The sequence below is a fragment of the Halictus rubicundus genome, chromosome 1, assembly GCF_050948215.1.
Source record: "Halictus rubicundus isolate RS-2024b chromosome 1, iyHalRubi1_principal, whole genome shotgun sequence".
Taxonomy (NCBI): Eukaryota; Metazoa; Arthropoda; class Insecta; order Hymenoptera; family Halictidae; genus Halictus; species Halictus rubicundus.
The window spans coordinates 30,010,398-30,032,069 of NC_135149.1; the positions used below are offsets into that span (position 1 = coordinate 30,010,398).

Consider the following 21,672-nt stretch of genomic DNA (forward strand, 5'->3'; position numbering starts at 1 on the left):
TATTACAATATTAATATTTAAAACCGCATTGAAACAATCTCGATAGTTTTCGTGACGTATATACGCGACTTTGTTCGAGCGAAAAAATGAACTCCAACTTTCAACTTTTTCCGGGCCGAAATAAATGAACGAAATTAATCAATAATTTCTCGGTCGAATAATCGTTATTGTTTAAGCGTGAGAAAGGGTGTAATTCCTTTCGGAAATAGCGTAAACGGTACGGCACGAACGTGCATTTGAGTCGCGCAGTGGGGAGTTTTGTCCGCGTCATTTCCCACAGTGCTGCGCGTACGCTTCGTTCTTCCGTTATTCGCCATCTTGTCTCTGACGTCTGTGGACGTGTGCCACTTAATCGGGAACACATTTTCCCGGCTGGAGTGTTGATTCAGTTTCGTCGAACAAGTCCGGAACTCTTATTAAAATGAGTTACGGCAGGCCACCACCTCGAATCGACGGGATGGTGTCCCTGAAGGTCGACAATCTGACCTACAGAACGACGCCGGAGGATCTGAGACGTGTGTTCGAACGATGTGGCGAAGTCGGCGACATTTACATACCCAGGGACCGTTTCACCCGGGAGAGCCGTGGATTCGCGTTCGTCAGGTAAAACTCTTCTCATTTACTAAAAACAATCGTTAATTGATCCCAAAAGCGTTCGCACGCTCGGCTTCCCGAAGAGGTAGCTTCCGCTGAGAAGTTCCACGGCGTTGCGTTAACGTTCTACTTCTTCGCAGGAAGTTATTTCCGGAAAGCTGTAGATAATTGTTTAATCTACTGTATGATCGCCACGGCTTTTGTATAGATATAAGCTTCGATGCCGCCAGGCGTTTTGCGTCTTATCGGTTACATATATATATATGTATATACGCATATAAATGTATATATATATATATACAGTAACGAGCGAAACTGAGTCTACACTATTTGAAGCAACATAACTTTTTAAAAATTAGATCAAATGACTTGAATTTTATTGAGAAGTTAGAAGGATTAGTTTATTAGAAGAGGCATAAAAAATTTTTGAAAAAAGTTTGAATTGGTCGGAATCGCAAAAGAAATAATAAAAGTTGGTTTTTTAGCTTTTTTTATCCGAGCCTGTATTGAAAATTTAAAAAATGTGTTCGATTTGATTGAATAAATTATATCCATGTTGAAAATTTCATCGATATGGGTTAATTCGTTTACGAGTTATAAACGATTAAAAGTGCGATTTTAAGTCGAAAATCGTGAAAAATGGCAATTTTTCCACTGTTAAGCGTTTGTAACTCGTAAACGAATTAACCAATATCGGTGAAATTTTCAGCATGGATATAATTTACTCGAGCGAGTCAAATACATTTAAATTTTCAATATAGACTCAGATAAAAAAGCTGAAAAAACCAACTTTTACTATTTCTTTTGCGATTCCGACCAATTCAAATTTTTTACACCTCGTCTAATAAACTAATCCTTCTAACTTCTCAATAACATTCAAGACATTTGACCTAATTTTTAAAAAGTAATGTTGCTTCAAATAGTGGGTTCGTTGGGAGAGTAGTGTTCATTATTTCATGAATTTTTAGATTCTATGATAAACGGGACGCGGAAGATGCATTGGACGCTATGGATGGAAGATTGCTAGATGGCAGGGAGCTTAGGGTTCAGATGGCACGATATGGACGACCAACTTCCCCACACCGCAGCCGCGGCAGCCGTCGAAGAGGAAGGTAATTATCTTTAATATATCTCGCTGATAACTTCTTGACTAATCAAGCACAACCGATAATAGAACAGACTTCCTGGGTCATTGGTCTCTACACATGTTCATGTGGTTTTCTAGTTTCTACAATTTTTTGCATTGAACCCTCTGATAACACAGATTTTATATAGCGTAGCTTACTGTGAATACTGTAGTACACATATATTATCAGGAAACCCTGGTTTTTTCCAGAATGATCCCTTATTTTTTAAATATTTCTGTTGTTAATAAATTTGTATAATTCTCATATAGCACAAATATTTCGATCACATGATTTCTGTTAACGTAAGCTTCAACGCAACATATTTAAAGGAATTCATTCAGTGTATAATTTGCTTAATTGCTTTTAGATCCCGCAGCAGGAGCAGGGACCGTAGGCGCTCTCGTTCCAGGTCACGTAGCAGGTCCCGAAGCCGTGATAGAGACCGAAGACGGTCCTACAGTCGTAGTCGAAGTCGCTCACGTTCTGACAGCAAGAGCTCACGTGGAAAGTCTCGTTCCAGGAGCAAGTCTCCAGACAGACAAAAGGACAGTCGTTCCAAATCAAGGTAAATAGTGTTGAAATAAACACAAATAAATAAATATATACAAAAATGTTGTATTTCATACATTGTATGAACATTTGTTATAATAATACTTGTGTCTTTCTGTTTTTCTACAGGGACTGAAGTAATTGAACCATAAGCGAGTACGACTGTGAACAGATGCACGTGCCGCGAGTGCAGAATAATCATTTCTTGAGAATGAAAAGGTATTCTATTACCCTCTAATACCTAGAGCAACACTGTCGCACGTTCACATTTCTTCTATCACTTACATATTAATTATGACGACGCACTTCTTTGGGTTTGAAACAGAACCCAAAAATAATTTTAATGTAATTGTATCTAGACTGTGAGTTTAAAAGAACTCATGAAGATTCTCGTTTGCAAGTTTTTTTTTCTCTCTTTCTTATTCTCTCGTAATTGCTCCTTTCACTTCGTTAAGTGACAACTTGGTCACGTGCTTATTTCGCTCAGAGAGAAAAGTACTACATGTATTCCTATTTTTTTTTTATGTATGATTAAGCTGTCGTGACAATTAAAACAGCTTGTGTTCTGATCATTGAATTGCAAGTTTTCATTGTGTCCTTGGATAAGAGAGTTTTAGATAATGTGCATTATTAGCATTATATATTCGATGTTCGCGATTGATCTTTGAAAATTAGAACAGGCATAATAACTTTGAGTTTTGCACCCTGTGGAGAAAATAAAAGGAGGAAAGAAAGATTGTTGTTAGCTCGACCGTACCAACGTTGTTTCTTGTTTTTACAATCGAAGCATAGTGTGCACAACTTCTAGCACTTTGTCGGCGTAAGTGAGTTATAAGATAAAACACAAGTCTATTCTTTCTCTTCCATTTTTCTTGAATCTTGTTATAACTATTTTAAGCCGTACCGGCGTGTATAAGTAATTAACTGCAGGAAAGCATCTATTTCGATCAAATATGTCCAATTGCGAAAAAAATCGTTTTTCCGTCATTATGAAATTGTTCATACCAAGCAAGGTGGATTTAGATATCCCTGGAATAACATCGGGGTGTTGATGTGTAATGGTAATTAGCAGGTAATGTAGTACGTATGTGGTCGGTTGAATCCAATTTCTGTACAAATTTTAAACTGAACCTCTAATTGAATTATGGTCTGGTTTTTCTATTATCGTTATAAAAAGACAAAAGAAAACTATCGACCTTGAATAGCAAACTGAAAGAAAGAAATATTAGAAGTCCTCTGGTACACACACGACTTTTTAGAGATAAGTTCTGCGTTTCTGTAATAGTATACAGGTTTATTTATGTAAGTTTGCCATTTATAATAAAGTGTAATAAAATGCGGAAGACGGAACTATTCGCATAGTGTTAGACAGTGATTAAAAGCTAAGTGTAATTGTAGGCAGCATTAGAAAAAAACACGATCAATCTACTTTCTGTTACTTTCAACTCCATTGGCTGAAACCAAGCTTTCACGTCAGTCCACATTACTTGACTCTTCAGAACGAGTTTTATAAGTTCCCCACGATATGTTGTAAAATGTATAAATACAAAACAACTCTCTCCTAATACTAATCGAACAAAGTTCAAGATATATTTCCTTAGAAGAAAAGCACAATATCAAATTCACGATTAACTGCTGTGAATAAAACAAAAAAAGAGTAACGCTGACTCGTCGTCGAGTTAGAGAAATAGTCTTTGGGATTGTATAAATTGTTCAGTTTCATTTACGTATAAAACAGATTGCCTTCCGAAAAAGAAAAGAAAGATATTAAAAAAAAAAAATCCTCACACACGGATATAACACGTTTATTCGTTGTAACTAAGTTGTAATTTTATGGTGCCACAGGCGGTGGAAAGGAGTGGCGTGGCGAGTGTAGCCGATGATGGGGTAGCTGAGAGTAAGCAGTAAGCCGAGAGTAGCAGGGCTGTAAGCAGTTTGCAGTAGCGAGCGGTTGGTGGTCTGGTGAAAGCAGGTTCGCGAGTCGAGATCAGGGCGAGAAAAAGAGAGAAAGTGTGCGAGCGAAAGCTGTCTCTCTGGGGGGTCGGCGTGCAGAAAATCGCAGAGAGGGTACACGGTTCGAGAGAACGCTGAGAAATAAAGCAGAGAGAGAGAGAGAGGGGTACACAACCAAAGCCGCCGCGGTTGCTGGTTTCTCGGCCGTCGTCCGGTTTGCAGGTAGCACGTGAGCATCACCAGACCTCGCGAGCAACGACTCACAATTTCAACTGTGTTACGTTTGCCAGTTACTCCGCGTGTTTCTTGATGATCACTTCCAGCTCTGGTGTTGAATAGAGAACGTACTTTCTCGTCCCAGCAGTGTAGGTTCCATTTTGTAAGTTGTGTGGTCTATCCTTGGTATCTCTCAAGGGGGTATTTTTGATACATCGATAAAAGAATTAGCTTCCAACGAATACTTTTGTGAAATCTTTCAAAAATATTCTCTAAGATCTTTTATGTCACTCTACAGTTGCTAAACTTTCAAACCCGATTTCCCAAATAATTGTTAAATAATTTCGATCATCAAATCGATTCTTTGATCTTTAAACCGAGAATGTCCCCCCTCGGGGATACCACTTCGAAATACAAGTCCTTATTTTGCAAATTCGTCCCCCTCGCGGCATCCAACATTTCCTTTGCAATGTTATTTTGTCGTTTCTAATTGTGGTATTTTTTGATATACGTTTGATTCGCGGGACTGCTTTAGATTTCTCGGGGAAAGTATAGAGTCTATAAAAAAAAAACGTATTCCAATTTTGTGATCATCGCTTGAAACACTTGCCGCCACATTCGAAATAATTTTGGGGGAGAGTTCAAGGGGTTGGAAGGGGTTGGAATCCTTTCGCTTTTCCTGTGCTTTTCTTTTCAGGTGCCAACGTACGTCACTGGAGTAAGTATATGTTTAGTGGTAAAAAGTGATGTTGGAATATACAGATGATTTAAAAATTTCTTTTCTTAGAGGAGAGAGAGGAGTGAAGCATTGTAGTAGACTCGTGGATGGGTAAAATCAATAAAGATTATTAAACAAATGGAATTTTTTTATTATTTCTGACTTTCTCATCTTTACAAATGGAAGAATAGAAACCCTTTTAATATATATCCGTGAACACTTTCGTTTCATTACCATTTTTTTTGTCCTTTTCTTTTTCGAATAACAGCTACGGAAGTATTTTAAGTCAGAATAATATTGCTCTATATCGTACTGACTGACTAGCTCAATCATAAAGTATGTTGTTCGTACACGATCTTAATATAACATAACCATTATTTTATCAACTTAGTGTCGATAACGTACTACTACAATATAATATAAAAATTCGGTACTTTAAAAAAACGCGCTAAAAGCTATCTTAAAGAGAAGATTGTGACTGAATTATTTGCAAAGATACGTACATGCAGATTGTTTTTAAATATTTCGTTCTAGCGCGACAGACTAGTTGTCCTTGTGCTTACTATCTACGGCTTTCGGTTTTAGAATAATTGGTTTTAAACAGCGGAATACTACGTACAACATTATCGCTAGTATATGACCTCCAAAGTATATGCTTTTGTAATATTGTATCGACTCTTCCAGTCCCAGCAATAGGAATGCTACTCCTAAATATGCCATGCAGGTTGTTTTCTCGTACCACAGGATTAGTTGCCATACCCGCCTCTCCTAAAAACAATCAAATAAATTCAAATCCAAAATTAATTGTAATCTAGAATTTTAACACGCTAGTCGCCGAGAACCTAAAAATATTTTCGGGTTCTCGCACACCTCCAGTCGATACCCACCAAACTACCCTCCTTGCTCTGATTGTAGAATTTCATTCCAATGTCTTCGCTGATCAAGAACAAAGGAATTTGGCAAATGCAAAAGTAGTAACCGGCTTGCCAACCGTGCCAGGCAGCCGAGAGCGTGAATGTTGCAAACATTCGCAAACTTTTGTACGGAAACCTTTTATATACATAAACGCCCATCCAGTACTGGATGCAAGCGTTCCAGGACTTCATGGCGGTCCTCGTCGAGTGACACGTCTCCAGCTTCGTCACGTTCATGTTATATACAGTATCAAAATTGTACTCTAGGTGCTTCAATTTTTCAGGTTCGTTTGACCTAGAATTTCATTGATTTAGTAATCGTCCACGTGATTGTACTCGGACGGAACGAAAAGAGAGGGAGATTTTTACATAGCCTGAATGGCCTTGTAATCCCGAGGTCCTAGGCCTATCACAGGGGTGGCCTCCACAGGATACGCTCCAAGCCCAGCCATTTGGCAAGCACATTCGGCCAAGGCCATACCGATATACATTCTTAATTTGAAACTGAAGAACGTGGGATACATGTAAAAGTATCTGACAAGAAAAGACTGTTCCACGAATGCCTCTGTAGTGACATACTGAAATTGAACGAAAACTATAAAATACACGATTTCGCTCGGTGGAGTCGGTCAAACGAAACTGATATTACTCTGGTGGGAAATACTGCACTCATCAGAAGATAAAACAAAATCAAGATCCCGGTTTGCTTGAGCTTGAAGTATGTGAGAGGCTCAGGGTCCGCATATTTAAAGAACGGCCTGTGCAAATGGTCCCAGTATGTTCTGTATCGGTAGTAGGGACCTAAAAGAGAAATATGATGTTCAATATGATAGAAAAATTTCATCGAATTGAATGAAACTTACCGGTCAGGACTCCCATGTAGCTGAAGCCGTAGTGAAACACATCTACAAATCCTATATTTTTTATTGCCTCAGAATTTACTCCTTGCGGATCGTCATCGGGTGATTGAGTGGAAGCTGCATTGATCTCGAAGGCTAGTCCAGATAATTTTAGTGTTAATATCATGAGCACAAGGTTTGTGTGGGATGGAGATTCTGGTAGACCAATATATTCCCCTAAACGGAATATAAACAGTAGGTAGAAGAATGAAAAAAAGAAGCTTGCCAGATGACATTTTCTGTAAAAAATTAATTTCAAAGTAACATACGAGTTGAATACAGGAAAACAAAAAAAAATAAATATTAATGATATTTATCGTAATTATGTATCAAGCGTTTCTAAGATATTGATAATCGTTCAGATAAAAATTACATGCAAAGTCATTAAACGGACTCTGTGTATATATATGTATGTGTGTATGTATTTTTTGCATTATATATACTCTTCAACTCATCACCACTCACGCACGCATAAACTATCGAACGAATTAATCAATCTCTACAATTGGGAAACCTCTTGAACTTTGATATTAGAGCAATCAAGTACTATTAATAATGCACCGACATTGATGATTGGTATTGAATTACACCGATCATGTACACCATCCATTAAGATCGAATTTCTCTCGATAAAGCTGTGAGAAAATTTCTTTGGATGTAATTATTTTGGATTTAATTCGACTGGATTTAAGATTTGGATTTAATTCGACTGGATGCACGCGTTATTGCACCGTGAACAGAATCCGACTGCAGCCGTATAGACAGATAAGTTTTTGTGATCACCGATGATCACTGCAGATGTACCGCATAAAAATCGGTACACATGTTTATACGATACTGCGGCAGTTTGCTGATAGAAAATGAGATACGATCGTACGAGGACGTGAATGTCGAAATGCAATGCTGTTCTGATTTAATAGATTTGTATAGTATTTATCTTGATATCGTACTTTGGAGAGAGCTTGGTTATAATAATCGCGTTAATCACGGTACTGATTACAGGATGAATTACATGACTTCCAGAAACTATCGTGGTCAGAAGGAAGCCGAGACTCGTGCACGCCCATTGCTTCGCCTGAACATTTTCTATTTGTCGGTAGACCTTTCCGATAAATACACAGGCCACAAGTAACACCACGTAGAACACATCCGACCAAAACATCGTGTCGGCTCGACTGCAGCAGCTCGACTGCGTGACTGCGTCTCCCACCGTATTGCATCTCGCATCTGTATCACTCTGTATACGGCAGTGCTATAGTTTCTCCGAAGAAACCTTTGCACCTTCCGAGAGACAATTATTATCCTGTCGACTCGTTTGTACTCTCAAAATTATGTCCCCTTTGCAGCGGAGGTCAACGCGATTAATAAACCGTGGATTTTATGCATTTATCAGAACAGTAGTTTAAATTTAAAATAGATGCATGGTCTTATGTGCAATATGACTGGACATTATACTGCGTTTTATAACGAATGTATAAGTCGACGTCATATTTTCAAAGCGATGCACGAATAATTTCATGGCATTATCGTTACGTACAATTTGATTACACTGTATATAACTAACAAGGTCAATGTCGAGCACGAGGAAGTTACTATCACGTGGATAAAATTGAAAAAATGTCGTGGAGGGCAAGGGGTTAAAGAGAGTGAGAATATTGATATGTTCGCTTCTGTTTTTTGCAAATGGTGCAGAACACTTTTATTTTCTGTAAAGATCCAGAGTTTAATCATTTACACATCTGTCTTAAAATAAATGGATAAAATGTTACAAATGGTTCGGTTTCTCTTCGGAAATCTTTGAATAGATGTTTTAAAAGATAGACAACATGTTGCCCGTTTAAAATGTTACAGTAGCATGATTTAGATCAGTTTTTCTTTCGACGTTGTTTTGTATAGCGATTCGATAAAAACAGCAGATCCCGTGAGAGAATAGAGTGGAAAACTACAAATATGAATTCAGTTACTATAGTAATTGTATTTATACAAACAAGGACATCTTCATCGAACGCATGCTGAAAATGCGCGGATTTAGTCAAATAGTATCAATATGAAAGTAGAGATTGAACTGCTTGTAATGTTAATGTAATAGTAGCAGTGATGCAAAGTGTTTTGTATAATCGACACCGTTTCGAAAGTTCTAGGACTTTTTGCCGAGGGCTTTCTGCGTCAATTCCGTTTTCTTTTGCTGGGCGAGTTCCTTCTGCTTCTTTTCGAGTTCTCGTTTTTTGGCCGCCTCCTCCCGTTGTTGTTTAACTATGGCTAATCGTGCTAAATCCGCGCGAGCTTCATCGGTTTTACCTGCCGCGTGTAGTTTCTGGTAATTCGCGTAAGCCTTTTGTTTTTCTAATTGCTCCCTGAACAGAGAAACGTTGACTGATTAATATTTAAGAAACGCATCTACTTGGTCCGCTAAATAATTCAGAAAATCTTACCTTTCTCTTCGAGACAACTCTGGTTTCGCAGAGTCTAAGGCTTGATTTAACGTGGATAATTTCTTTGTTTTCTTTTGTACCCTATTTGGATTTTCAACTTGAATTAAATTTTCTACACCCTTTGCCTTTCCCTGTAAATGATTACAATTTAGATATCGCGGTCTTCCGTTTATTAACTTTTTACATTATTACCTCTCCTTTAGATTCAGAGTCAGAATCGCTTTCACTATCACTGTCCGAGCCACTGGTCGGAGAAGCTTTCGGCTCTTCTTCCTCTTCTTCGCTCTCTTCACCTTTGTTCTTCTGCAACAGAAAATTCTAATGTAGCGTCTCGAGTCTGCAATTGAAAAATGATTGTTGACCAGTTCCCTAAATTATGTTTACACAATAAAAGACAAGGGAACTAAACACGATTTCTCAAATAGGGACCACGAATTGCATTTCTGAGAGTTCTACCCGTTGTTTTACGACTCTTAAGAATTTCTGAGAGTTTCGTGCTCTGTCTTGACGAATAGAACCCGCACTGTTCGTAGAGTATCGTGCTCCAAACAAAATGTCAGCGAGTAGTGCATGGAATCAGACTCGACCATCAAAGGACAATTCGACCTTACGTACTTAACAATAATATCTAAGCCGTTGTGCTGTCGGTTAACCTAAAAATACTGACTCTCCATTGGAGCTTTTTTTCCTCCTGGCGTCGTTGCTCCTCCAACTCTTCCGGGCTGGTAAAGTGACGATTACGGCCCTTGTGACTGACATATTTACCTGCAAGAAGATTTCATTTGATCGAAGGTCCTTTGCTCGAGGTCAAAACGTACGAAATTGCGTTTCCAAATCGGAGTAAATGTGGTGGGGACAAGGAGACATTTTTCTCGGGCGAAAAGCGTAATAATTTATGCGCTTACCGCGCGGCATTTTTTTGTAGCGAAGGCTGGAAGCAGCCTGAGCGATATTCTACGAAAATTTCTCGTGAGAAAGCTCCCTTTCTCAATGCGAAACGGCAATTTCGTTTGATGTCAGATCAACACTGCGCTGCTGCTGATTTCAACGTCAACCACGAGCTCTAGCGGCATAAAAGCATTGCACGAAACACTCGTGAGTATGGTTAGAAGCTTGCATCATCCTGCTGTAATGTTCCAAGGACAGAGAAGATAAATTCGTACGATTTATCTACTTTCTAATAAACAACTATGTATGCCGATATATCAAACGTTATCTTTTTGTTTCGATTAAGATGTCGACGAAAAACAGCGCCAAACCGAGGCCTGCGCTCGACTCGTTTCTCGTCGAATTCTCTATTAATATTTGGAAGTTGCATTTGTTTTTTCAATTTGTTTCATATCTAAAATGTTTGCACAATCGATCTATACCATTATCGAAAAAAATCTATTTACGCAACGGGTTTGTACTTTTTGCGAGGTGGTGTCTTATCTTATACTGCGTAGTTCATGCTCGATAACTACGCGTATTCGTTGAGATTAATTAACGAATAAAATATGTAATTCATTTTAGGAGAATTTCTTTGGAAAACGGATGGTAAAAGAGTATTACATTTTTGCCCGTGTAATTGACATTAGAGTTCATTTCATTTTTATCTTTCATTTTACAAAATTGGTACCCTGCAGAACCCTTTTTGAATGATCGACCATATTGCAAAATTTCTGCAGGGTTTGTCTACCAATTCCCGTGTTTTTCTGTTTTTCCAGACTCGATCGTCAATCCATGACCTGTCCGTAATCATTCACGACATATGGAAAATAGAATGTCATTTGCAAGTCACGAGTCCGTGAAATTTCAGACGGAAACGTGGAATTCAAACGTCGTCATGCAGCTGTTTACATTGGCAGGTAGTTGGAGTTTTTATTTCGAACTTAACGGCACTTTGTATGTATTATTCCATAAATTCCATTACGTAACGCAATGAGTTTTACTTTTGAAGTTCTCTCATATCTACATATGTACGTAATTCTATGATATGTTAATGGTATTTGGAACAGGTCGAGCAGTATATGAATTGAAAATTATATCAGTCTTGCACTTATTCCGGGGTAAGACTTATATTCTTGGCCAGCGTTTGCGCACGTAATCATCAACGAATTATATAGTCATGTCGTAAACACCTCTATAGTAGGTTAATTGTATTAATATTTTCGCTGAATATTTGAACGAATGTACATCGAACGGTGATTTCCTGTTTGGTAAATATAAAGAAACGAGGGAATGGTTCGCGATCGAGCAAACGATCCAGTCCCACGACCTCGGATCCAGCAAATAAGGGCAGAGCCCCAGAGGAGCACAATAAATTATTTGATGAATCGAGTTGGGCGTTCACTCTCATCCTTTTTCTCGTGCATTGTGTTACGCTCGATCGCATGACCGAAAGACGGATTGCTTGTTCCAGACCGGTCGCTGTTGGGCTACGTTCTTAGCCTCCAATTTATATTATTTAAGAACAATTGACCGGTCTGTCGCTTCTTCGGTGGGGGGGACCAATCTCGGAATGCCGACAGCCCATAAAACCATTATATAGGGTGATTTGTCCGGTTCCGCATCGCTTTCGCCGTCCATTGTATTCAACATTGTGTACCTACGACCGTACAATATTATAATACCAAATATAAATCAAGTGACATAACAAGTACCGCAGGATGTTTAAATAGTTCATGTTTTTGATATTTCAGTACATTTTTTAATTCACAGTCAATTTATTTTCATACTTGTACTGTTCTTTACACGGTACTGTGAACATGTAATTTATTACACGATGTTCAGTGAAAGGTCCATAGAATACACAGAGATGACACACATATGGCGTACAGTTGTACATACACTTGATGAATTTCATACATTTAGATTTTTGTGACAAACTGTGGGAATTTTTCAGTAACTTTCCGACTGTATTATATGCAAAAATGATCCAAAAAATACTAGAAAGAATAGCAAGTTACTGTCTCTATTTCATATATATAAAATATCTGTCTTCTACTGTAGTATTTACTAATCTTTAATTGATAATCATACGATAAGTTCGTGTCATAAAATTCTCAGACGCCCTATAGATATTCCAAACGAATTTTCGGCGTGTTTCTCGGTTTTGATTGGAAGATCGTTCGTGGAGTGTCGCTTCTATTGGCGGCAACACTGCGTACTCCGTGGCGCGCTCTGCAAGCGGGCAAATAAAAATAGAAGAACAACAATTTCCTGCGAATATACGATCGGTCAACAATAAATGCATATTCGAGAATCTAAAGTACAAGTGACGTAGCATTTACAGCAAGGTCTGTTTTATCGATAAGTCTGAGAACGCGGATTCGCGACGGAACGTTTGTTTCTCGGTTCAAACGATTCAAATGGCGCGCCGCGCGGCATTGAGCGGTGGCGCAGTCTGTCGGCGCATCTCGCAAGCAGGTGTGGTTCGTGGTCCATCCACGGTCGGCCAGTCTGTCTCGGGAGCTCGGGGTAGTCGGATGTGACAGGGTGGTGTTCGCAAGTGTAAACCGGCGGACGATTGTTTTGTTGTGCTCGGATGTCATTCATTTGAACCGATCGACCACGATTTGACCGCGAGTGTTCCCGCGCGATAATCGACGGATCCTTCGAGGCGGGAATCGACACCCTTAAATCGTTCTCTCGAGTATCGCGGCAAGTGTGTCAAAGTCGACGGTAACGTGTTTTCTGTGCGTCCATAGGCAGCGTAGACGTGCGATGGTCCGCTCAGTTTCGGATACGTTTTCCGTCGAGTAAAAATGGTGAGTCCGATCTTACATTCGCAACTTCGATCCCGTTCGAACCGCTTAGGGCACGAAACGTTTGCTGCCACTTTTCTGTCACGTATTATCACCGGCGGGGGAAATAGCAGGGTGTACGGATATTGGGAGCAGTATATACCGGGCTCAATCGTTATCTAGATACAGAGTTGATTCGTCGAACCTCTGATAACGGTTCCGAAACGATATCGAGCCTGCCCCGACAACTTTTCTGTCAGGTTAACCCGGTTATCTCGTGATTAGGATCACCTACATAGGTCGTAGATAAGCGAAATTCGTTTGCCGTGGTTAGTCCACCAATAGACTGTTCAGTTTCTGTCAATACCGGGCTGCTGTGCCTATAAGACATCAATTTAGAATGGGTGCAATAATTTTCTTCGAATTGCTAATCTCGTAATCTCTAAATCCTTGGGTTACAAATCAGTCACTGACCAAGCAACCCCCCTTGCACCTAGCTAATGGAACTCTATGGTTTATGATTGATGGAGAAATAAAATTTCATTTCAGCTGAATGTAAACGAATGATGTATAGGGGGAGGGGGTTGAAAGAACTGCAGTCATAGAATAAATAAAATTTGTTGAAATTGACAAGTCAACCCTTCGATCTTGAAGCATAGACTGCGTGTCTTTTGATTGGTACGTGCGGGGAAAATCGCGTAGGATTTTGTTTGAGAATAGCCGAGTCTTGACACACTTGGCACACTTGGCACAGAGTGTGCTGCATGCTGTCTGTGACTCGTGCCCGAGGGAAAACCCGAAACCCTGTGCGTGCCTCTCGCGTATGCGAGGGCACGGCGTGACAGGTGTGATCGGGATTTTTGTGTTCGAAATTAGCGCGGCGAATAATTGTTCTAATTGGCTGTCGAGGCCAGAGGGGGGGGGGGGAGGGATCGCGTGTGAATGAATCGGTGACTGCACGCCGATGTGACAGCTCGGTAACCAAGGTTATTGCGTTCCCCTCGGCGTGCCTTATGAATGGATATACCTGTTCCCTGTGCCCTTTAATCGACGTAGATGTAGAAATACCGCGTCGGATGCTGCGCCCCGATGGAAAATTATATACGTGTAGCGCCGTTTGCCTCTCGTGCAACGGGGAACGTTGCCATTTGCCCGTTTGCCGCTCGCAATCGCCTCGACAATTCGAAATATTCGATCGGGCACGTCATTGACACGTTTAGGCAACCGCTCGGAAAATTTATATTTTACACTGTTCGGTCGATTTTTAATCTCGACACCCGTCCAATTAATTGTATGTAACCTTGCCGCTGGAATGTGGATTTTGTGCATTTTAGCAGACGGGTCAATCCGTGATGGACAAATATTTTGTACATAATAGGGAAATGTTTTAGGTGGAAATGTACCATTTATACTTGCTGCAGCATGCAAAAAATTTATTGTATTTTATAAATTCAATATTTTCTGTGCAATATATTCTTTGTGAAATATATTTTACATATTTAATATTTTCTATACAATGTTCTATGTATTCAATATATTCTCAATACTTGCTGCGGTGTGCAAAATATTTATTATATTTTATAAATTCAATATTTTCTGTGCAATATATTCTTTGTGAAATATATTTTACATATTTAATGTTGTCTATACGATGTTCTATGTATTCAATATATTCTCAATACTTGCTGCGGTGTGCAAAATATTTATTATATTTTATAAATTCAATATTTTCTGTGCAATATATTCTTTGTGAAATATATTTTACATATTTAATGTTGTCTATACGATGTTCTATGTATTCAATATATTCTCAATATATTCAATGTGTGGACCGTTTATTTTGGAAGCGGTGCAAGTCCATCTTTTGTTGATAAAAAGAAATACAAATGTACAAATTATGTAATATCTCTTTTTTTTTTAAATGGACTAACACCACTTTCAAAATAAACGATCCATATGTATTCAAGATATTCTCAATATATTCAATGTATCTTTTAATATATTAAGTGATAAATTTTCTCAATATATTCTTAGTATATTCTCATTATATTCAATATATGGACCGTTTATTTTGAAAGTGGTGCAAGTCCATCTTTTGTTGATAAAAAGAGAAACACAAATATCAAATACAAACATACAAATTATGTGAAAGCTCATTTTTAAAAAGAAATGGACTTACACCACTTTCAAAATAAGCGGTCCATATGTATTCAAGATTTTCTCAATATATTCAATATAGTTTCTTAATATATTAAACGATAAATTTTCTCGATATATTCTTAATATATTCTCATTATATTCAGTATACGTACTTTCTCGTTATATGCAGTATGCTTTCTCATTATATTTTTTGGATTTTTTTCTATATATTCTGTATATTAAATTCTACATTTGCTCAATATTAAATTACAGATTGTCTACTGAGTGTATCAATCGAGACACTTGTAAAAAGCATAGTCCACAACGTCAGTGGATTGTTGAGTGGAATGAATGAATTTATCGATCCATTGGAGACATTGGTTTGCAGTATTAGAAATGTGGGACAGCGGAGAATGATTGAAATTGTTATGATCGAAGGCATGGGTGAAGGGACCGATTTGATATTTTGGGCAAAAATGTTGTGGAAAGGGTTGGAGATTTCCCAGACGATTTTCGCCATGTTTTCGTGGAAGACGCTTCTTTAGGTATATTTGCCAGATGCACTCAGGCCGCGTTTAGCATTCGGCCGGAGTCATTGCCACGCTTTATAAATATTCAATCGTTCTATAAACCCGATGGGTTCGCGTCGTTTCACGTGCAGAGCTTCTCTCGCGTCTGGTTTGTTGCGTATTCGGTGTCGATACGTTTCCGAGGAGCTCGGTGTATCGTGCCCGATCGCTGGAACCACGTTCGATTCTCGCAGACACGTAAAAATGGGCCAGAATTGTGAAACTTTTCCCCGCGACTTGGTCGAACGTCGACCACGCTAACTTTTGCAAAATATTCCGGGAAACGTGCCCCAATCTTACTATTAGGGGTACCCATAGGTAATCAACTATTTTGAAATCTAAAACAAACTTTGTAGTAAATTCAGGTTTTTATTCCTTAACCCTTTAACGCACAGCTTTTTTGAAAAAAAAAACTATTTCGCCTGAATGCATGATTAAATCATTCATTTTATTCGTTCATTTACTCAATTTCCGGCGTCTAAATTGAATACATAAAACGTTAGATCTACGAGGACTATATTAAAACATTGATGAATGAATAGATTAAGTTGCGACTGATCTTAACCCTTAGCACTCGAGTGGTGACTCTGAGGCACCACTAGAAATTGTTGTGGCCTCGTTTCAAAGAAGTTTCGAAAAATATTACAAAATAGTTGTTGCATTACAAAATTTTTATTGAATAGATCACTAAACATTCAAACGTTATATGTGGAAATCGGATCAGCTTCGTATGAATAAAATGAAAATATTCCAAGACGGAAGAGAAATTTAGTTTCAGAATGAAAATAGCGTCGAGTGCAAAGGGTTAAATATTAGGAATTTTAGGGACAAATTCCACCGTCTGCAGATTGCATATTATAGCACGACGTGAGTTCATAAAATTGCTAATAATAAGTTCTGACCGAAATGGATTTTGTAATCAGTGAAAATCGAATGAAAATGTAAAAAGTTTGGGAATTATTCCGACGTATAATATCAACAGTCACAGTAAATATTAATTACTGCGAACGACGAATACACGCGAGTCGCAGCAACGTCAGGCAGAGATGCTTAATTATCAATATTGATCGTTAGAGTTCGGCTTTTATCGTGGCTGTATTCATGATCTTCCGTTGGTTCTGGGTTGCATCGTATCTGCCGCGTTGCATCTGCATACGCATAGCATCCGCGTCGTCGCATTAATTGCACGGACGTCGTAGCCCGCCCTTAATTGTCCCCATAAATGTAACGAGCTGCTTGTCCTCGTGTTAGATCGACGAACGTTTGACATAATGGGCCTTTCGACATTTTATCCAGAACGGCGACTTAGGATTCCATCGTCGGACGGGAACCGGGGCACCGTTTCGAGTTATTGTTTCGCGGGGAATCCGGTAATGACGAGCATTAGGGCTTATCGATGAGTTATCTTCGCCTCGCTATATTGCCCCGAAGATTGATGGCGGCCGGGAATGCGAGAATTCTGTTTAATGGCTCTGGCGAGAAATGGACGGCCTTGGCCAGAGAAAAACTCGAGAATCGAACACCAGTCGACCCACAAAAGACTGTACTTTCAATTTCCGAATTTTACCGACTCCGAACTGTAGCAGTATACTGATGTCTACTAGTTCAGGGTATAGTTCAACGGTATATAGGTGCAAATTTACATTTTCACAAACAGATTTCGATTTATTTTATTACAATTTTCAGACTGGAATTTCGGTTTCGAAGATTCATGGTCAGGCTGGAAGATTCACTATGTATGTCGCAAAGGCCTGGATGATAAACGTCGCGGAATTATCCCCACTAGGCCGCGAACCTCGAGAGGCCTCGGACGCCGAGGAGTGTAAACATGACACGGCTCGAGTATGTCTCCTGGACGATAAACGACCCTGGCAAGTCCCGTGTTGTTGACACATATATAAATAACAGTAAAAGTTTAAAAACGTGCAATGTCCCATCAGAATTGTCTCGACAAATGATCTGAACAAATAGTCTCGACAAAATTGGCTCTCTAAAACCGCTAATAAATATCGTTACAGTAAGACTCCAAACTGGAAAAGTAATTAACTCGATCCAGGCCGTTCAAGTTCGCCCAAGAGGAGCGTAAACTTTCTCGAACCTCCGCTTTGCTGTTCAACTGGTTCCAAACAGGGATCAATCGTCTAATCGCGAATTCCAGTCGCATAGGCTTGATCCACGGTACACGTACTCGAGGAGGAAGCTGTTAAAGATTCCGGTTGTCCAAAGAGATTAAACCAGCACCGATACATACTGTGACGAGCAAAAGTGTGAACACACTTTGCTAGTTTTACGTGAAACGTGATAATACAACCTATTTTTCAATTGAATGATAAAGCTTAGGTACTAATAATTATATAGTGAATATGATAAACAGAACATAACAGTGTATGTTAGATAATATTAACAGTATATATAATATTTTATAAAAATAAGGATTTGAAGCAATGTTTACAGTTTTGCACGTTTCGTCAGGTTAAGATAGTACACAAATACTAGGGGAATGAAATTGTCAACAAACACTGATAGCCAACTGTAGTAAGACACGTTTAGACTGGTGTTTACACAGTTTTTCTCCTATTTGAAAGTTAGGTGACACGCGTAAGACAAGATGAAACCACTTAGTGCAGATAAAAGAAACAGTATCATTTCAATGTGCGAGGAAGTACAAAAAAGTAAAGAAAAATGGACAAAATATTAATTTAAAGCTTCATTTTGTCGAGCACAATTAAAGCACAAAACTGTAAAAATTGTCTTCAATCCTTATTTTCTATAAATATTCCGTATATTGTGAATATTAACGAAAATAAACTGCTGTGTTATGTTTATCCTATTCGCTTTGTAATTATTAGTACCTAATCTTTATCATTCAGTTGAAAAATAGGTTGTATTATCACGTTTCATGTACGGTCCGCGACAATACTATAAGACATCACTTAAAACGAAATAATTATGTGTTATATAAAAGAACTTCATCGTCTTTCATACAGAGTGTTATTAGTTACTTCTGGAGACGTCGTTCAACGCAGTGTTTTCGTTAGTATTTCTAAGAATTTGAAAGTAACACCAACTTAGCTTTTATTAACTGCGACATAACTATAAGACAGGTAATGTTTTTGTAAAAAATTAACACGTACAGCTTATTTTTATCGCTCTTTTTTTTAATATCATACATATTTATTTCGTTTTAAGTGATGTCTTATAGTATCGTCGCGGACTGTAAAACTAGCGAAGCGTGTTTACACTTTTCGGAGACGGCGTGTTTCCTGAAAGTTTCCAAATTGCCGGGCGGAAAAGCGCGTCAACTATTTCGCGGACTATGTTGTTCCTTGCCGGGGATTAATATCGCCAGGAGTTATTTACGCCGGCCGTGGATCCCGCGTGCTTGGGATCCCATAAATTTCTCTCTCTCTAGAGAGAGAAAAAAGGAGCAAAAATTTTTGTCGGGACCGTGTCTCGTGTGCACCGACAAAGGGATTTTTTTTCGAGGCTTTTCATCGCGCGCGGGCGACTATACACGCGCCGGAATGTCGCGGAATTTTCATCCTGGTGGAAACACGCGCGAATAGTATCGTTTGGAAAAATAAATATCGGATAGCGCACGGGGAAGACTCTCCTCGTTCAGAAGTAATGGATTTCCGATAATTACGCGGGCAACTAAAACCATCAAAGAACGATGCATGCGCCCCCGTGACCAAGGGGTTAAAAGCCAAGGCCTGGATACCTATTTTTTTCCCCCTTTTTTATTCATGATCGCCGGGCGACGTCATTCATTGCACCATCACGGCCCGTTCAAGCTTCACAGGAACATCTATTATAAAAGATCCGAAGAACGTTACGCAGAATTCTCTAGTTGATTATGGCACACGGTCATGGGAAATTGTTGAATCACTACGTTGTTTAACGCCGTTCCTCTTCGGAGGGTAAAAGTCTGATTCACAGCTGAGGAAACTTTCACTTTTGAATACTCTTGAAGTGAAAGAGCCCCCATTTTTTCGAATTTAATGCGTAAAATTTTGATTTCTTATTGATCACAAGGTTTAGTAAATTTTATTTTAAACATTAGAGCCGTACACGTTCTTGTTAACATAGTTTATCGATTTCTTTCGGGATTATTAGGAAGGAATATTGAAGGAATATTTTCAGGATTCTTTCTTGTAATAATGGTAAAATGTTAATTGATAGAAGAATGTTCTTTTGCAGGTAGAATTCTCTCGAAGGTTCCAATAACTTATGAACGAAGACTTTATTAAAAGTTCGCTGGGACCTCCATTATGAAACATGCTCTTCAGATGCTTTCGAGTTCGATGAAAATTTCGAAGGCGTTTATCGATGTTTTCAACGTTCAGGGCGCCAAGGGCTATCAAGTTGTCCGAAAGAAACACAGGGTTTCATTCAATATGAAACAGAAAACCCATTTATTTTCTCATCGAGCAACGTTCCGTGTTTCACGATGTCCCGCACTATCTCACGATCATCTGTACAAACAGCTGTAGCGATTCCTGACGAACGAGGAACACTTGTAACCCCGGCTCGAGTAAATAATCATGGCAACCCTCGTCTGTCTCACCCCACGCGCGAAAAACAATTTTGTTCCTCGCCCGGGAGGCGTTATTTTTGTTTTAATTATCTGTGGGGCCCAACCGAACATACACATCCACTCGCGCGGTTATTTAACTCTTTGGAGCGTAAACAATTTTTCCTCCTACAAAAAAGATTTACCCTTATTTTCGACATTCAAAACAATTAAAACAATTTTCTTCTTAATTTCTCAGTTCTAAATAATACTTCCAGGTTCGTTCGAGCAATTCTCGTTCATAAAATTTGTGCCTACTCGGTATCAAAATCCTGTATCGTTTAACGATCTTAACAAATTTTTATGGTCATTTTTATGGGCCCGTAGTCAGGAATACACAATGATTCTCTTGTTCGTTGAAACGTAAGCTTGCTCGTGACGCCTCGATCAATTCGAGGAACAGATTACGATTTTTACGATCAGCAGTTTGAAGTTTCGTGAGTCGTCAAGAGTCACGTTCGGTGCAATCAGTAGACCCGGGACACTGTTACTGTAATTAAACAATTTCGATATGCCTCGTATCTCGGGGGCACGTGTCTCTCGGTGTACCGTTTCGTCCCTCGAGTTTCAAGAACCCCGGCGAAATATTAGGTTGGCAAGAAAGTAATTTCGGTTTTCACTAATAGGTTTAATGTTTAATAGGCTTTATGTTTTGTTTGACTGACTTCTGTTAACGTTGCATTTGTTTCCTTTCTGACATTTCATAACTGCATCTTTTAGGTTACTTTTGAAGCAAATCACACGTAATTCTGATTAAAATTGTTAGTTCTGTGTCAATTTGAACATGGAGTGCAAAAACGAACATTATATTGCTTTTTTATTTCCGTAGAGGTAAACAAGCTGCCGAGGCTCACAAAGATATATGTGTAGTTTATGGTGTGGATTCCTTAACGGAACGCACGTGCCAGAATTGGTTTAAAAAATTCCATTCTGGAATTTTTCTCACTTGATGACGACCAACGTTCTGGTCGACCATCTGAAGTTGATGATGACCAAATGAAAGCCATTATTGAATCGGATCGTCATATAACTGTCCGAGAGATTGCAGACAGGTTAAATGTCTCGCATACAACTATAGAATATCGTTTAAAAAATCTCGGAATCGTTAAGAAGCTCGATAGTTGGGTTCCACACGAATTGAAAGAAATTCACTTCACGCAACGCATCAACATGTGCGATATGCATCTCGAACGAAATGAAATCGACCCTTTTCCGAAGCGAATCATCACTGGTGATGAGAAATGGGTTGCTTGCAATAACACAA

At 38.9% G+C, this 21,672-nt stretch overlaps 4 protein-coding genes and 1 long non-coding RNA gene across 6 annotated transcripts in view; 3 read left to right on the top strand and 2 right to left on the bottom strand.

Annotated features, from left to right (window-relative positions):
- The first annotated feature begins 285 nt into the window (after positions 1 to 285).
- Positions 286 to 5,672, top strand: Sc35 (SR family splicing factor SC35). Of its 2 annotated transcripts, XR_013083392.1 has the most exons (5): positions 286 to 603; positions 1,563 to 1,706; positions 2,089 to 2,286; positions 2,400 to 2,489; positions 4,116 to 5,672. XR_013083392.1 is itself a non-coding variant. In XM_076800265.1 (4 exons), the coding sequence occupies exons 1-4, from the start codon at positions 422 to 424 to the stop codon at positions 2,404 to 2,406; spliced, it is 531 nt and encodes a 176-aa protein (XP_076656380.1). In that variant the 5' UTR covers positions 286 to 421; the 3' UTR covers positions 2,407 to 3,446. The 2 variants fall into 2 exon arrangements, 1 of the variants encoding a protein (XP_076656380.1); XM_076800265.1 differs by lacking the exon at positions 4,116 to 5,672 and having other exon boundaries at positions 2,400 to 3,446.
- On the bottom strand, positions 5,285 to 8,182 carry Frj (membrane bound O-acyltransferase domain containing farjavit). The gene is made up of 6 exons (XM_076800033.1): positions 7,921 to 8,182; positions 6,935 to 7,209; positions 6,721 to 6,872; positions 6,441 to 6,649; positions 6,045 to 6,366; positions 5,285 to 5,925 (listed from the first exon to the last, which is right to left on the bottom strand). Exons 1-6 carry the CDS (start codon positions 8,130 to 8,132, stop codon positions 5,701 to 5,703), a joined length of 1,395 nt encoding a protein of 464 aa, XP_076656148.1. The 5' UTR covers positions 8,133 to 8,182; the 3' UTR covers positions 5,285 to 5,700.
- Positions 8,183 to 8,925: 743 nt separating this feature from the next.
- LOC143361018 (28 kDa heat- and acid-stable phosphoprotein) lies at positions 8,926 to 10,496 on the bottom strand. The gene is made up of 5 exons (XM_076800260.1): positions 10,308 to 10,496; positions 10,070 to 10,167; positions 9,595 to 9,705; positions 9,403 to 9,533; positions 8,926 to 9,324 (listed from the first exon to the last, which is right to left on the bottom strand). Exons 1-5 carry the CDS (start codon positions 10,315 to 10,317, stop codon positions 9,108 to 9,110), a joined length of 567 nt encoding a protein of 188 aa, XP_076656375.1. The 5' UTR covers positions 10,318 to 10,496; the 3' UTR covers positions 8,926 to 9,107.
- Positions 10,497 to 12,851: 2,355 nt separating this feature from the next.
- Positions 12,852 to 21,672, top strand: part of Arl4 (ADP ribosylation factor-like 4) — a 97,560-nt gene continuing 88,739 nt past the window's right edge. The window contains exon 1 of the mRNA XM_076800211.1: positions 12,852 to 13,151. The gene's annotated coding sequence lies outside the window, so the exon portion shown is untranslated. The remainder of the gene's footprint in view (positions 13,152 to 21,672) is intronic.
- On the top strand, positions 17,224 to 17,618 carry LOC143361074 (uncharacterized). The gene is made up of 2 exons (XR_013083407.1): positions 17,224 to 17,445; positions 17,522 to 17,618. It is a non-coding gene; the product is annotated as an uncharacterized LOC143361074 (long non-coding RNA).